The 16,831-nt window shown below is 44.9% G+C and overlaps 2 protein-coding genes across 2 annotated transcripts; one reads left to right on the forward strand and one right to left on the reverse strand.

The window, feature by feature from the left end:
* Positions 1-1,045: 1,045 nt before the first annotated feature.
* Positions 1,046-10,500, reverse strand: LOC123994697 (leukotriene A-4 hydrolase-like). The gene is made up of 18 exons (XM_046297607.1): positions 10,279-10,500; positions 9,435-9,565; positions 9,057-9,177; positions 7,950-8,123; positions 7,586-7,638; positions 7,376-7,448; positions 7,019-7,159; positions 6,893-6,916; positions 6,721-6,791; positions 4,936-5,047; positions 3,738-3,882; positions 3,538-3,641; positions 3,360-3,430; positions 3,117-3,171; positions 2,909-3,004; positions 2,715-2,797; positions 2,523-2,627; positions 1,046-2,335 (listed from the first exon to the last, which is right to left on the reverse strand). Exons 1-18 carry the CDS (start codon positions 10,450-10,452, stop codon positions 2,203-2,205), a joined length of 1,866 nt encoding a protein of 621 aa, XP_046153563.1. The 5' UTR covers positions 10,453-10,500; the 3' UTR covers positions 1,046-2,202.
* A 117-nt stretch (positions 10,501-10,617) lies between these two features.
* Positions 10,618-16,614, forward strand: dennd6b (DENN/MADD domain containing 6B). The gene is made up of 17 exons (XM_046297610.1): positions 10,618-11,045; positions 11,285-11,323; positions 11,440-11,482; positions 12,165-12,277; positions 12,668-12,748; positions 12,866-12,971; positions 13,121-13,263; positions 13,405-13,460; positions 13,635-13,757; positions 13,885-13,980; positions 14,067-14,227; positions 14,311-14,465; positions 14,569-14,622; positions 14,709-14,818; positions 14,934-15,036; positions 15,222-15,296; positions 15,437-16,614. The coding sequence occupies exons 1-17, from the start codon at positions 10,893-10,895 to the stop codon at positions 15,557-15,559; spliced, it is 1,734 nt and encodes a 577-aa protein (XP_046153566.1). The 5' UTR covers positions 10,618-10,892; the 3' UTR covers positions 15,560-16,614.
* The last annotated feature ends 217 nt before the right edge of the window (positions 16,615-16,831 follow it).

Consider the following 16,831-nt stretch of genomic DNA (forward strand, 5'->3'; position numbering starts at 1 on the left):
TCCAGCTCTGTGGCCCCTAAAGCACACAGTCCTAGGCATGAACCCAGGGGCCTGCTCTGGAGCATGGTTGGATACTGAGGACTTCACTGGTCGGTGAGTCAAGGCCACCTGAGGGAGTGGCTGTCACACAATGATGGCTGATTGTATAGGAGGCGGAGGGGGTACATTTTTTTAAATCGCGGAAGAACAGCGCCAAAGCCCAATTGTAATTTAAAGGAAATGTATAGGGCCCTCCCTTAGTTTCTAAATCTAGAGAAGTCTCTATTGAAAACAAATAAGTGCACACTTTTTCTGGGAGATTGTCTCGACCGCTGCTCATTGACTGAGTAGCATCCCCTGTTCTGAATCAAAACATTCCAGTGCTGCATGCAGGTCTTGAACCCATGACCTTTCATTGGAGGTTAAGCTCCTTACACCTGAGGCACCAGTTCGTTTACACTGTAAACACGTCTCTTCCTATATTTATATTTACCATATAGACTATGAAAATGCATTCAAAATAGTCCAGGCAGATGGGTTGCCCCCCACATTGTTCCAGCATACTAGTGCTGTTGCCTTAGGTCTTGGATTTCCGAGGCTACATTCAAAACAGAGTGGAGATTTGAACCCACAACCCCATAATTGCAAGGCAACCCCAGAGCAACAAACTCAGGAAGGGATTCAATCAGATCACGTTATAGGCACTGCAGCATCTAAAAGCAATGTTCCCAGAGAACCCATTCACAGTAAAAAACTGCATGCTGGCTCTTTTGCAAGTTATATGCCTATAACCCGCAATCTGATTGAATCCTGGCCTCAATCTGGGTGCCCTATATCCTACACAGCACAAATCCCAGATCCAGCACATCTACCTACCAGCCTTTCTCTCTCTGTCTGAAGCCAGCAGAATGGGATGGAAGTCTGTAGAGAGTCCAGTGTTGACTGGTAACCATCTCTCAGATTCTTTCTTCAATTCTCAGGATTACTACTAGAGGGCAAATGCTGGGACGTGAAACTGCCTAATACCGTCAACTGATCATGAAAAAACACGAGACATTCACAACTCTATGATCATGGTGTTTAATGGCATCAAATAAAGGATGAGATATTGGAACTAATCCACACTGGTTCTGTATTTGATTCTGGATTAAATGTAAACCATTCTAAAATGAGTTTCCCTCCCCCAATAAAAAAAAAAATCTTAACTTTTTTTCTCTTTACTTTTCTGCCCTGAGATGAATACCCCAATGTCAAAGTTGGGGTCAATTCTGAATTGATTTGCACATTCTCTTCAAACTATTTGAAATAATTGCAGTGGTGTGAAATACTCTAAGATCATGTTGTGGGTTGTCAATAATAATTTCCTTAACGTCTTTACATATCCGAATACATTTCCCAGCATGCAATTAGATCAAACACTAGTAGGAAAGGGAATAAGCTAACATCTCATGACAAAGAAAAATACTGGTTTGAGTTATAATCTAACTAAAGCCTATATTCAATCAGATTAAGCGTTGACCGGCGATAGTCTCACTTGCATTAGAAATTCAGAACAATAAATTGTAGGCTATATAGAAATCATTTAAAAATCATTTAACAAAATAATGACGATTTCTATCATCTTAATCGAGGTGTAGATTACATCTCAGTGTTCAAACTTGTAAAAAAGGCTTCATGGGATTTCAGTTAATGCAACGCCATGCAGCCAATGGCGATGTCTGCTTTAGGTATAATGCTGGGAGTCACTTGTTAATTTGACAGTTCCACCCCAGTTGTCAAAACAACTGCTATGCTAAAGCGGATCTGATTAAATAGAGCCATAGTATTTGAAATGTTATGTGTATTAATATGTGGCACATGCTTTTTATAAAAGCTTTGTCAAATTTAAGAGACTTCCATGTCTTAGTATAATTGGTTTGAATTCAATTCCACTTCCTTCAATTCAAATTCTGCTTCCTGTGGGCTGTGGCAAATGAGTTTGAATTGAATTAAATTCAATATTGACCACAACTCTGCTCGACGTATCATGAACCTTAATGTAAAACAAACAGAAAAAAGACAATTCTGAATAGCGGCCGAGCAAAGTAGACAGTTATTAAAAGTGGGGGTGTGACTGAAAAGCTTCTCTCGAGCTTTCTCCGGTCGTTTTGGGCAATGGGGCGGGGTGTGTCCCGGGTAAAAATGCCAGTCTCGGAGTGCTTCCGGTGGGGATTCCAATTAGAATCAGGTGCTCTTGCCAGTGTCCACCTTCAGGTCCTTGGCCACCAGATTAGATGTCACTGGGTGCATGGCTGCCCGGTGGGCTATGAACACACGCACCGCCTCCTCGCGATACTTATCGAAGTTGTACACCTCTCTAAAAGAAGGAGAGGGAGAAAGAGCGGGATTAGGTAGAACACACACACACAAAGGGTGCCTAAGTAAGAGAATAGGACTCGTGTCTTTAACAAGATGCTGCCTAGAAATAATTTGATCCAGAAAGCACAACAACGCATGGCATCTAATAACAGAGATGGTCTCAAGGTAGTGGTGCCGTTGGTTACTTGAATAGTGGCCGTGTGAACTTCATCCTCCCCTGCTCTGTCGCCATCTTCAGCGCCATGGGAACGGCATCCTCCCACTTGGACTTGACACACAGCCGCAGCCACCTGGAAGAAAGGAGCCAACCGTGAGAGCCAATGACACACACTTTGCCAGCACATACTGAACGATGGGACCCCAGGACAGGAACTCGCCTGAAGCGGATCTCTGCGTTGTTGAGGGCGTTGAGTCGGTACACTTCCTGCATCCTCTTCACATGGCTGAGGGGGAGGGGATCCTAGGGGGAGAAGATAGGGTCATTGGTCTGCTTTGGAGTCCAATAGAACGATCACATGGCTTATGGAAGGTTGCTATGATGACCAGGTGAGTGACAGTGAGGCGTGTCTACCTCTTGCAGGAGCAGAGACAGGAACTCTATAAGCTGGTGGGTGGAGAGAGTCTTCATATCCACCTCACTGAAATTCCCCAGATCCCCCTCTTTGGTCTAGAGAGGGAGAGAGAAATGAACATACAGTAAAACTTGTAAAAATGCTGTGTTCTACCATCATGAGGTTCTAGAACATACGCATTATCAATGTGGAGCATGTGGAGCTCACCTTCACCCATCTCTTACACAGCGCGATGCAGGCGTCTGCCATGGTGGTGTCATATCTGGGGGGGGGGGGGGGGGCATTGATTTAACACACACACACACACCTCAGATTGTGTGGACAGGTAAATGGCGACACAGACCCACAAACTAACAGAAGTGTGGCTCAAAAGAAGTGTGGCTCAAAAGGGGTAACAGGCAGCCACGGTGAGTGATTCTCGAGTGAAACGGTTAGGTAAGGTAAACCCACTGTGGTTTGACGGGGGGCATCCCAGGGGTGTGCATCCAGGCGTTCCAGTCCACCTTATTCAGGATGTCCACCTGAGATGGGACAGGGAGCGGTAAAGGTGACACAGAGACACGGTCAACAGCCGCAGCACGGGGCTCTGATAGCAGCTTGGTGAGGTGGAGAGTGGCGGTTACTGTACCTTGTTCTTAAAGTAGGTGAAGAGGTACTTCTTCCACTCCTCAGTAGTGACGCTGCTGTAAGCAAACATCTGGATGTACGACTTCACAAAACCCATAAACACCTCTGGAAGAGACACAGCCAATTAACAGGAAGCAAGTGTCTTCAATTTTAAAAACGGACTGAATGAAATGTGTGTGTGTGTGTGTGTGTCTCTCTCACCAGGTCCTCCCATGAGCTGCTCCAGGTGGTATAGAAGAGCGAAACCCTTCTCGTAGGGGACAGAGGAGAAGGCATCGTCAGGGTCCACCTCATTCAGGTTGGGAACCAGGTTGGTCAGAGGGTTGTTGGCCCCAAACGTGTTCACCTGGGAGACAGAGGTAACAGATCAGATAAGGCCGGGCATACAGAGTTACACACACACACACACACACACACACACACACACACACACACACACACACACACACACACACACACACACACACACACACACACACACACACACACACACACACACACACACACACACACACACACACACACACACACACACACACACACAGAAGTGAACATGTAAGTGGCTTGTCTTTCAGTGAAGTCAGACGTGACTTAAGCCTTGTTCACACTGCAGGCCTCAACGCTCAAATCCGTTTTGAAACACTGACTGTCCAGACAGCAAGTTACAAGTGACAGAATCGGATTTCTGTGGGTTCAGACAGGAGTCATTTGCTGACATGCCTACGTTAATTGTTATAGTAACGAAGGGTGTGGGCACAGTGGTGTAGGCTGATTGGCGGCGGTGCTCGTTCTTCCTGTCACTCAGAAGTTAAGTAACAATCTAAGGTGACAACAATGCCTGCCATGGACGTTTCCTAGTTACTTTGAACGAGCAAAGTCACAGCGTTTGAACACTTTGAAAGCCTCAAATGACGAGACGATTTAACTTTCAAAAACAAGTCCTTTTTGGTTAGCCACAGCAGTCAACTAGCTAGCTAGGTAGCTGTTTCGCTCTCTACCGCTGACTCTCTCATTTGTTGGTGAACAATTAACAAGCTAGTTAGCTACCACATGTTCTTGTGAAACTGTCAATAGAGTAGCGAGGAAGCAACAAGATATGCCAAATAAAAACCACTTGAGAGCAAATTCATCCAATGTGACCGTTTAGACAAGTCGCATGGCCAGGAATCAGATGTATATCGGACTTCAAACCACCTACGAAAGTTGGTTTGAAATGTGACTTGAAATATCCGATTCCATGTGGGTTTTGGCAGTTCAAATTTCTGGAAAAATAACAGATTATATAAAAAAATGTGATTTGAGTCACTTCAAACTGCTAAATGTGAACAAGGCTTTATGTACCAGTGTGTGTAACAGTGTTACAGTGTACTCATGCATGTGTGTGTGTGTGTTCTCTCACCGATTCCTGCAGGTCCTTCCAGCCGCCCATGGCCTTGAACTGTCTGAACTGTTCACTCTCCATAGACCTGCCAATCATTCTCTCAAGGTACACCGTGTGACCCTCGTTCAACCTGGAGAACACACGCAATGCTGTTCATCAACTACAGCTCGGCATTCAACACCATAGTACCCTCCAAGCTCGTCATCAAGCTCGAGACCCTGGGTCTCGACCCCGCCCTGTGCAACTGGGTACTTCCCCCGCCCCCAGGTGGTGAGGGTAGGCAACAACATCTCCACCCCGCTGATCCTCAACACTGGGGCCCCACAAGGGTGCGTTCTGAGCCCTCTCCTGTACTCCCTGTTCACCCACGACTGCGTGGCCACGCACACCTCCAACTCAATCATCAAGTTTGCGGACGACACAACAGTGGTAGGCTTGATTACCAACAACGACGAGACGGCCTACAAGGAGGAGGTGAGGGCCCTTTGAGTGTGGGGTCAGGAAAATAACCTCACACTCAACGTCAACAAAACTAAGGAGATGATTGTGGACTTCAGGAAACAGCAGAGGGAACACCCCCCTATCCACATCGATGGAACAGTAGTGGAGAGGGTAGCAAGTTTTAAGTTCCTCTGCATACACATCACAGACAAACTGAATTGGTCCACCCACACAGACAGCATCGTGAAGAAGGCGCAGCAGCGCATCTTCAACCTCAGGAGGCTGAAGAAATTTGGCTTGTCACCAAAAGCACTCACAAACATCTACAGATGCACAATCGAGAGCATCCTGGCGGGCTGTATCACTGCCTTGTACGGCAACTGCTCCGCCCACAACCGTAAGGCTCTCCAGAGGGTAGTGAGGTCTGCACAACGCATCACTGGGGGCAAACTACCTGCCCTCCAGGACACCTACACCACCCGATGTTACAGGAAGGCCATAAAGATCATAAAGGACAACAACCACCCGAGCCACTGCCTGTTCACCCCGCTATCATCCAGAAGGTGAGGTCAGTACAGGTGCATCAAAGCTGGGACCGAGAGACTGAAAAACAACTTCTATCTCAAGGCCAACAGACTGTTAAACAGCCACCACTAACATTGAGTGGCTGCTGCCAACACACTGTCACTGACACTGATTCAACTCCAGCCACTTTAATAATGGGAATTGATGGGAAATGTAAATATATCAATAGCCACTTTAAACAATGCTACTTTATATAATGTTACATACCCTACATTATTAATCTCATATGCATACGTATATACTGTACTCTATATCATCGACTGCATCCTTATGTAATACATGTATCACTAGCCACTTTAACTATGCCACTTTGTTTACATACTCATCCCATATGTATATACTGTACTCGATACCATCTACTGCATCTTGCCTATGTTGCTCTGTACCATCACTCATTCATATATCTTTATGTACATATTCTTTATCCCCTTACACTGTGTATAATACAGTAGTTTTGGAATTGTTAGTTAGATTACTTGTTGGTTATTACTGCATTGTCGGAACTAGAAGCACAAGCATTTCGCTACACTCGCATTAACATCTGCTAACCATGTGTATGTGACAAATACATTTTGATTTGATTTGATTTAGAAGGAAGGGTCACACACACACTAATTATGAACTCATTAACTCCGGAAAGCAATCTGCCCTTTTCTATCTCTCCATCCCATTTGTCCGATACTCAGTTATGGCTCATTTCACCAATTGACATGATATCATTCCCGTTCATTCAAGTGAGAAAAGAAAAATGGATAGAATGTTTTTTCTGTGCCATACCAGAAGTGCTCCCAGGTCTTGTTGGTCACCAGGTTGCCAGTCCAGCTGTGAGAGATCTCATGGGCTATGACCTGGAGAGAGAAAACAGGAGGACACAGGTTAACACACCCATTACACAGATATAAACACATACTTGAGAAGACAAGTACACCTGTGAACTGTGTTTACTTACATTGGACAAGGATCTGTCTCCAGCCTAGAAGATAAACATAGGAACAAAGGAAGGTTAATTTTTAAAAATATATATATATACACAGGCAGGTGGATTTGGTATTGTGATGTGTGTAAGGTGTCTCACCAGCAGTGTGGGGGTGGCAAAGGTAAGGCAGGGGTTCTCCATGCCTCCATACGGGAAGGAGGGGGGCAGGACCAGAATGTCATACTGGCCCCACACATACGGACCCGCAAGGTCCTCAGCTGTCTTCAACATGGTCTCTGTCTGAGAGGGTCACACACACACACACACACACACACACACACACACACACACACACACACACACACACACACACACACACACACACACACACACACACACACACACACACACACACACACACACACTTCAATATTAAACTCTGCTGATGTAGAATGAGTGGGACATGGACAAATCACCGACATACCTCACAGATACACTAAATACTGAGAAACTCACCTCTGAGAACTCAAAAGCTGCCTTGTCCACAAACTCCTTCTCTGACCAAACACGAGACCTGGGCCCAATCTCTCTTGTAAAACAACAAGCAAACATCTATTACTAATATTTCACGGATCATTTATTAATTTAAAAATAATTAGTAGGAAAACAGGGCAATAGTTACGTGTGTGTGTGTGTGTGTGTGTGTGTGTGTGTGTGTGTGTGTACCTGCTCTCCAGAGCTCCCACCACGATGGCAATGAGGTAAGAGGGCATGGGCACCTGGGAGGTGTCAAAGATCAACAACAGAGGTCAGACACACACAGCCATGTACCTGCTCCAACACCAGTCTCTGAGAATGGGCTTCGTTCAGATTGCAGGCATGCTACGACGGGTTCCTTTTGTTATCTGGCTGTTTCATCTCAACTGTCCTTGTAATTAACTCCTTATTGCTTGATCAGCAGCTACTTTGGCAGCGCTGTACCTTGAACAGTCAAGCCAAAAAAGCAAGACTGGCAGCATTAAGCTATGGATGACAATGGACGGTTGGATGGAGAGATGGATAGAAAGTGGTAGAGAATAGAGACACTAACTGGTTGTCTGAAGCGGTAGATGGCCCGGCTGCTGTCCTGGGGATCAGGCTCCTGTCCATCCCGTACAGCGCTCATCACAGCCACCAGCTCCTTGGGGACAGACACCTGGGCATAGTAGGTGTGTTTCATGGCGGGGGTATCCTGGCAGGGAACCATGCTCCTGCAATGAGTGGCCTGGAGGGGTTTGGGGTGGCTATTAGCACATTGCTACATCAGCCACCTAATCTGGATTTATCTCCAAGAGGGGACAAATACACTTAATTGAAGTAAACAAAGACATATTGAGTGCAGTAATATAGAAGGCTGCTATCAATATCAGCGACAAAGGAGCCAATGATCAAGGTCCTCTCATAAAGCTTATCTGTGCCGCAGCGGAACACTGCCCCTTTGGACACACAGGTGATACAGGAAGAAGAGGGAGAAGAGGGATGTAAATGGAAAAAGAAAGCAGGGGCGAAAGCAACCGCAACTGGCACAGGTTACGATCAAATTATTACATCTTCCTTCGGCTAAGAACTTCAAAAGAGCAGCACAGGTGTCTGTGTGTGACTACAATACAACTGGCCGGATGTTGCAGAAGATGGGGTTGGGGAAGTGTTCTTTTGTGATGTCTTTTGAGGCAGTCTTACAACTACTCTGACAGTTAAAATGACCGTTGAGCAAGGCTGGCATCCAACCAAAAATTAAGACTTTTTATGTTTGTAGAAGTGCATTATTTGTCTCACATCTGGCACTGGTTATAACCATTTAACAGCACTTTTCCTCTGATAAGAACTTCTAGCTACAGAAGTGGTTTCTGTGCGTGACTACAGTTACACTGGGCAGGTGTTGCAGAGGAGGTTGTGTAAACGTTCCATTTTGATGCCACAGCAACAACTTTTACCATAAAAGTACTGTTTGTGGCGCAGTCTTTTGTAAAAACAACAACAATAAGACTTAATGTTTATGCATGTCCATAAACTCACAGTGTGTGTGTGTGTGTGTGTGTGTGTGTGTGTGTGTGTGTGTGTGTGTGTGTGTGTGTGTGTGTGTGTGTGTGTGTGTGTGTGTGTGTGTGTGTGTGTGTGTGTGTGTGTGTGTGTGTGTGTGTGTGTGTGTGTGTGTTACCTGGCACTGGCTGAAGAGGTAGGGGTGTTTCTTCCCAGCAGTCTGTTCAGGAGTGAGCCACTGCAGCGCAGAAGCACTAGGTGCAGTCTCATATGTCACCTCCACGATCACATGCTGACCCCTGAGAAACAAACACACACACTAAATATTACCTCTAAACCAGCATCCATCAGTTCAATAACTGAGGGTTGAGTTGCCTGGGGTGCAATCAGTGATGTGCACTCTTCTGAACGTTACAGATAGAAATGGAGTGAATAGAGAAGACACTATTCCCCTACTCTATATGACAAACAATCGTATATGTTCTACACAATTCATTTCTATCTTCACGTTCTGTAACATTACATCCTTCTGAACAGGCCCCTATGGTGTGGTTACCTGGAGAGGTCAAAGGGCAGTGTGATCTCCAGAGGGGTTCCCATGAAGCTGTGCTTGGGTCCCAGAGTGAACTTTGCTGCCTGTCCATTGGCTGTTACCTTAGAGACCTTCAGGTCCTTCGTGTCAAGGGTCTGATCATAGGAAAGAGAGAGAAAGAGAGAGAAAGAGAGAGAAAGAGAGAGAAAGAGAGAGAAAAGACAAAAAGAAAGGAAGTGGGGAAGTAAGTTTGGGTAACCAACAGTGTGCGTCAGCAACTACAAGAACCACATCACCCATCTACCCCCAGATTGTGACTGAAAACAGCTGTCACCATAATAAATACATAATTCTGTCTCTATTTGGCCCCAAGTCGCGGTCTACATTTCCTACACCTGCTCTGAGAAACACAGTATGGACTCAGTTCTAAAGTTCACGTGCCTGGTATCACATGTCAACTCGACCTGTCAAAGTCTTGCCGTCACTGAGCAGAACAGTGCCACAAAGAACATATGGCTAGCTAGCTACATAACATTCCTGAATTGACCCACTAATGATCAGATTTAAAATGAGTGATATTCCGAGCGTGTCTTGCAGCAGTGTGTGTGGTACGTTGTGTCTGATAAACTCAACCAAATGCTTTGTAGCAGTGTACTGAAACAAGTGAACTGAAACAAGGCTTCCAACTGAAGCAACGTGTACTGAAACAAGGCTTCCAACTGAAGCAACGTGTACTGAAACCAGGCTTTTTCCCACGTCAACTTTAGTAGCAACATAAAGGCATTTTCTAGGAAGAATTAATGAACTTGGCTAGCTAGTTTAATAGCTTACTGGCGAACCAGATTGAGAAATGAGATGAATACTGTACCAAAGACGTGAAATTATCCACTAAAACCTCCACGGTGAGCGCGACCTTAGCTTTGATGACATGGCTGTCAAAATCCACATGGTAGGTGAGATTCAGATGCTTGGTAACGCACTTGGAGAAGGAGGAAAATGAGCACGGGTCTGTAGCTGAAGCCATGTTCGGGTCCAGGATCATGAAGAGTGAGCGCAAAAAACTTGCATTAGCAATGAACTACAACCCGGCTCACCGCACGTCCATGTGACAGCGCCCTGCTGCATGCATTGTGGGGGTTGTAGTTTAGTCTGGACCTGAATGTGTTGAGTTTCTTTCTAAATTAATAATCAAACCACTACATGTACCAGAATGAGCTGGTACATTTCCGTTCCCTTTCAACAATCTATTTCTTCGCGTTAATAAATACGTCGTGGCGAAAACATTTGAAGCATATGAAAAGTGATGTATTTCGCTTGTTTTTTAAAATATATTTTTTAGCTTTTATCAGAACAACTATCTGTTAATACAGGACGGGGGGATTCAGCTGTCACTTCAAGCCCTTCTCACTGGAGAGCGAAGCAAATAGCCAACAGGGCAGCACAATAATTAAGGGCAATGAGGAAATGGGCCACTGAGTCGTAATGGACCCTTTAGACAGCTCCGAATCGCGTCTTGTTGAGTCGGCGAATGCGGCAGAGAATACAGAATCGAGTTTGCCATGGGCCCGTTTCTCGTCGTGGCTGGAGTGTGTCTGCGTCGTTACCTTCGACCTCGAGCTCGGCCAAGCCATAGAGGTATTGTGGGGTTGCAATGTACTGTACTGTAGCATCCGTAGCAGGTGTTGTTGACATCCGATCTAGCTAGCTAGCGTGTTAATGTTCCTGTGTACAAAGTCTTGTTTGCTTGCAGAAAGAAATCAACATGATCCAAGTAACCTGGCCCACATCAACCTCTCATGTGTTTCACAATTTGGCCTGCCGGCGCTTGTGTGGAATAGTGACATGACATTTTGGCACTTTCTCCTCTATTCCAGCTTGTGTACCCACACGATGTGAAACTAACTGAGAAGGAGGTAGGAAATTAGTGTATGCTCTTTTTGTGATTTTCCCCCCCCATACATAACAAGCTAGTTGCCTGTCAATAATTGTGTATGTCTTTGATTGTGCTTCCTCTCCTTTTAAACTCCAGAAAACTAGCATTTGCTACCTGTCCTTCCCTGACTCTTACTCAGGTTAGTGTATTAGATGACACAAACTATCATCACAAAATACATTACGGTCATAGGCCCAACCCCAAATCGATCCAGGACCCTAAGCAGTGGAGATCTGACATGATTTGATGGCTTTTAGCAATATGGTGAAACTTCCACCGATCCTATCAGAAGTTGGAACTATTACCATATTGCAGGGTTCTCCAACTGGCGGCCTGCGAGCCGAATTTTGCCCACAGTGAATTTTATTTGGCCCCCAAAGTTTTCTGAGCAAAAACAAAAATTGTTTAAATATGTTTTTATTTTAATTGCTGGACACAAAAGACTGTTAAAAACACTAGCAAATCAGCTCCAAGTGACTTTAACTTTGGAAATCTGTTCCAAAGTATTCCAACACATAGTAGAGAGATACATGTGATCGTATACAAATGTAAGCAAGGTTTGAAATTATTAGGTTTTAGTCAAATATTATATCTGTTTGGGCTACGTGTGGTCAATTTTCAGTCTACAAATGATTTGTAATTATGTTCCGTCCCTCTGAGCATCTGCTCAAGAAAAGATCAGCCCGCGGCTGAATCAAGTTGATGATCCCTGCCAAATTGCTTACACTGTCAAATCCACTCAGATCTCCACGTGTTGGGTCGATTTGGGATTGGGCCAAAAATCTATATCAGTCACATGACCTGTGAGATGTGTTTCCCAGGATGCCTTGGAGACACCCAGTTCAGCTTCAGACTGCGTCAGTCTGTGGGCCGCAGGGGCTCCTGGTTCGGAGAGGAGGACGCCTACAGCAGAGACGCACCTGTCACACTACAGGTGAGCCCTCGGTCTGGCCCAATCCCAAATCACACTTTTGGAGATCTGATTAGATTTGACAGGTGTAAGCAATAGGGTAATACACTCTGATAGGCTAGGTGAAAGTTTCACCATATTGCTTATATCAACCAAATCCTCTCACATTGCCACAAGTGTGTAGGGTTTAGTCTTAGGGGGTGATTTGGGATTGGGCGTCTGTCATCGGCCTGACTGAATAAGTGGTCCAGGCCAGGGACAGTTTGGTTGCTTACCTTTTAGGGTTATGGTTGGTTCTTTGGTAGGGACAGCTAATCTTAAATCAGTGACTGGAGTGGAATATAATGTCAGCCACCACTAATTGTCTGCCATTGCAATAGCTTGACTATTCTCATCTTTCACTTTCTCCCTCAGCGAGAGCTGGCCCATTTCTATGGCTATGTCTACTTCAGACAAGTCAAGGACGCCTCTGTCAAAAGAGGCTACTTTCAGAAGGTGAGAAGCTTAGGTTACAGATCTGATTCGTCATCAGAACCACAATGTATTCACATTTGGTTTTCTCTTTCATTCTCTTTCCTGCCTTTTCTCTTTCACTCATCTATCTCTCTCTAGTCTCTTGTACTGGTGTCCAGACTACCGTATGTCCACCTCTTTCAGTCCCTGCTGCAGATCATAGCTCCAGAGTATTTTGAGAAGTTGGAGCCTTGCCTTGAAGCAGGTGAGAAGATATAACTTCTTGTCTTTTTTTCCCTTCCCAGTCTATCTTATTTCTAATTAATCTCCCATTATAGTTACCTAAGTGCTCTAATGTACAGCCTGGACTCTACATTCCTAACCTTTTTTCTTTTTCACTCTCCCACCATGCAGTGTGCAACGAGATTGACCAATGGCAATCTCCGGTGCCAGGGTTGACACTCAACCTGCCTGTGATGGGCGTGGTCATGCAGGTCAGGATCCCATCCAAAAACGACAAACCAGGGGGAAGCCCGGAGAAACAGGCACAAAAGGAGGTTGGTGTAGCTTTCTATGTGATGGGCCACATGCCCATAAAAATATGACTTCTCCATGATGTTAGTAAAGTTGACGTTAGTTGATTGGTATCGCTAGAGGACTGTTCATCTAAAAAAAAAAGTATGTTTCTGTTATATCAGAATCTTCTACCAGCCCCTATGATGCTACCGACCATACATGAGCTTGACCTGTTCAAGTAAGTGAAATTGTAAACTTCATAAACTGTAAATAGTTATGTATTTGTTTTGTTTATGTAAATTACATGGCTTGAACTTTAAGCTGTATTTTCAGTTTAATTTGAGGATGTATTGTATTAGTGAAAGCAGCATCCATTGTATATGAACTGACCTTTGCCCTCTGACCTGTCCAGGTGTTTCCAGTCCTTCCTGATCCACCTGCAGATGCTCTGGGAACTCATGCTGCTCGGGGAGCCTGTGGTCGTCATGGCACCCTCTCCCACTGTCTCCTCGGAAACCGTGCTGGCCCTAGTGAGGTAAACAGAAAATGCATGAAATATGCCATATGATGTATGACATTTAGCGTCTCGTGTGTGTGTAACGTGACTCAATGTAATTCGGGGAGTTTGTAAAATGAAATGATTATTTATCCCATCTCTACAGCTCGATTGCGCCACTGCGGTATTGCTGTGATTACAGGCCCTACTTCACTATACACGACACTGAGTTTAAAGAGTATACCACTAGGACACAGGCACCGTGAGTAGGGCTTACTCTAAACACTGTTTATACTCTATCATACCCGGGGGGCAACTCAACTCACCCTGCTCCCTTTCTCTCTCCAGTCCCAATGTGATTCTGGGGGTCACTAATCCCTTCTTCATAAAGACCTTCCAGTCCTGGCCCCACATTATACGCCTTGGAGAACTCAAGATGTCAGGTGATCTGCCCAAGCAGGTAAAGGTGAAGAAACTAGCCAAGCTGAAAACACTGGACACTAAACCAGGTAAAACATCTGGAGGTATGGAGCCAACATGGTTTGAGAGAGTGAGTTATTAGTGTGTAAAAACATGTTCTCCCTACCTGTAGGTATCTACACAGCACATAAAATGTTCCTTCAAAAAGACAAGTCCCTCATCAAAAGACTCCTAAAAGGGATCCAGAGGAAGAGGCCGTCTGAGGTGCAGAGCGCCATCTTGAGGAGACATCTGTTAGAACTCACCCAGAGCTTCATCATCCCACTGGTGAGGGGACTGCCTTCCCTATCACACTAACATCCCACCCCTATATAGACTGTCTGTCTGTCCTGCTGTGTGTCCCACCTGTCTCTCTGGCTGTCTCCCCCAGGAACGTTACCTGGCCAGCCTGATGCCTCTGCAGAGGTCTGTGACTCCCTGGAAGGTGGGTGATATTGATAACAAACCTGTTTCTATAGTATGGTGATACTGTTTGAATATGGTAATAACGTATGTGTGTGTGTGTTTCAGACCCCTCCTCAGATCCGTCCCTTCAGTCAGGAGGAGTTCATGGGGACTCTGGAGCACGCTGGACCTCAGCTCACCTCTGTGCTTAAAGGGGATTGGGTGGGCCTGTACAGGTATGTTCACCTGCCACCTCATCTGTCATGTCTAACTATTGTATCTTGTTGTGGTGTGTGTTTTTCTAAACAAATCATCCATAAATGCATTGCACTTCAATGTATGGCCTTGTAGGAAATTCTTCAGGTCCCCCAACTTCGATGGCTGGTATCGCCTGCGACACAGGGAGATGACCCAGAAACTAGAATGTCTCCACCTAGAGGTTGTCTGTGATGCTGTGAGTTGACCGCACAGCCTTCTTCACTCACACCTCAAGACATTAGTTTTAACTCTACTTACAGAGCATCATGTGACCAATAAACTCAACCACACGACTCCACTGACTTCACTTCAGTTAGGAGTCCTTTCCCTACCCATAATATTTGATTAGTTTAATGTTTTGTTAATGGTCTGCTTGCCCAGGACCTGCTGGGTTGGACCAAAGACAAGTCAGAGGTGGAGATAGTGGACCTGGTTCTGAAACTGAGAGAGAAACTGGTCAGTAAAACCCATCAATATGTCCATTACACTCACCTCAACGGGTGCCATTTGTAACATTCTGTATTTAGTGTTGGGAAATGAATTCTGTACCGCAAACCATTGCCTACTCTAGTCTCTGTCTGTGTCCCCCACTCCAGATGAAGGCTGGAAAGCAGCAGCTCCCGGTGAAAGAAGGGGTGCTGGAGAAACTAGAGGGATACCTCCAGACTGTCATCAGCTCTCTACCAGAGGACCTGCAGACTGTACTACACAGATACTGACGCTAACACTGACGCACTTCTGAATATATATATATATATATATATATATATACACACTGACACTGAATAGTGTTTTGTTTGATGTCTTTTTAATAACAATCTGAAACTAAGAGTATTGCTTTCACCCAAACCACTACCCCCTCTGAGTAAGATAATGGAAGATTTATAACTAGAAGTGTAGGTAATATAAGAAACGTAGCTGTTTCATCATGACAATAACATTAGGTCAAGGGGAATAGAGAGTAGTTGAAATGTAGGCTTCATGAGATTATGCCTTCACTAAGTATCGTGATTGTTGCTAGAGGGATTGAAGCATATACCTGGGAAGAGGGACATGTGAGTATAGACTTTTGCTCTAATCCAGATATTTAGATGTAACATGCATAGTTGTTAGCGTAAAATATAACTAGCATATGCACCTTTTACATTTTTATTTATTTGTCATTAAACCCATAAAAGGGGTGAATTACATTTAAGTGACTACATTTTGAGTCTTTCATCAATCTCAGTATTTTATATTGATCAAGCACAAACAAATCACACTACATTGAAACACCTCTAAATATCCAGGTTACGAAAGCTTATATTGCAGATTTCAGTTTAGATTTGTGTGTATGTATAAAAGTATGTGGACACCCTTTCAAATTAGTGGATTTGGCTGTTTCAGCCACACTCATTGCTGATAGGTATATAAAACCGAGCACACAGCAATGCAATCTCCATCGACAAACATTGGCATTAAAATGGCCTGTACTGAAGAGCTCAGTGACTTTCAACGTGGCCCAATCATAGGATGCCACCTTTCCAACAAGTTAGTTTGTCAAATTTCTGCCATGCTAGAGCTGCCCCAGTCAACTGTGCTGTTATTGTGAAGTGGAAACGTCTAGGAGCAATAACGGCTCAGCCGCAAAGTAGTAGGTCACACAAACTCATAGAACGGGACCCCCCCCCCCCCCGAGTACTGAATCGTGTAGAAATCTGTCCTTTGTTGCAACCCTCACTACCGAGTTCCAAACTGCCTCCGGAAGCAACGCCAGCACAAGAACTGTTCATCGGGAACTTCATGAAATGGGTCTCCATGGCCGAACAGCCACACACAAGCATAAGATCACCATGTGCAATGCCAAGCGTCGGCTGGAGAGGTGTAAAGCTCACCGTCATTGGACTCGGGAGCAGTGGAAACATGTTCTCTGGAGTGATGAATCCCGCTTCCCAATCTGGCAGTCGGGCGGATGAATACAAGTTTGGCAGATACCAGGAGAACACTCCAAT

This window comes from Oncorhynchus gorbuscha, linkage group LG14 (assembly GCF_021184085.1).
Source record: "Oncorhynchus gorbuscha isolate QuinsamMale2020 ecotype Even-year linkage group LG14, OgorEven_v1.0, whole genome shotgun sequence".
Lineage (NCBI taxonomy): Eukaryota > Metazoa > Chordata > Actinopteri > Salmoniformes > Salmonidae > Oncorhynchus > Oncorhynchus gorbuscha.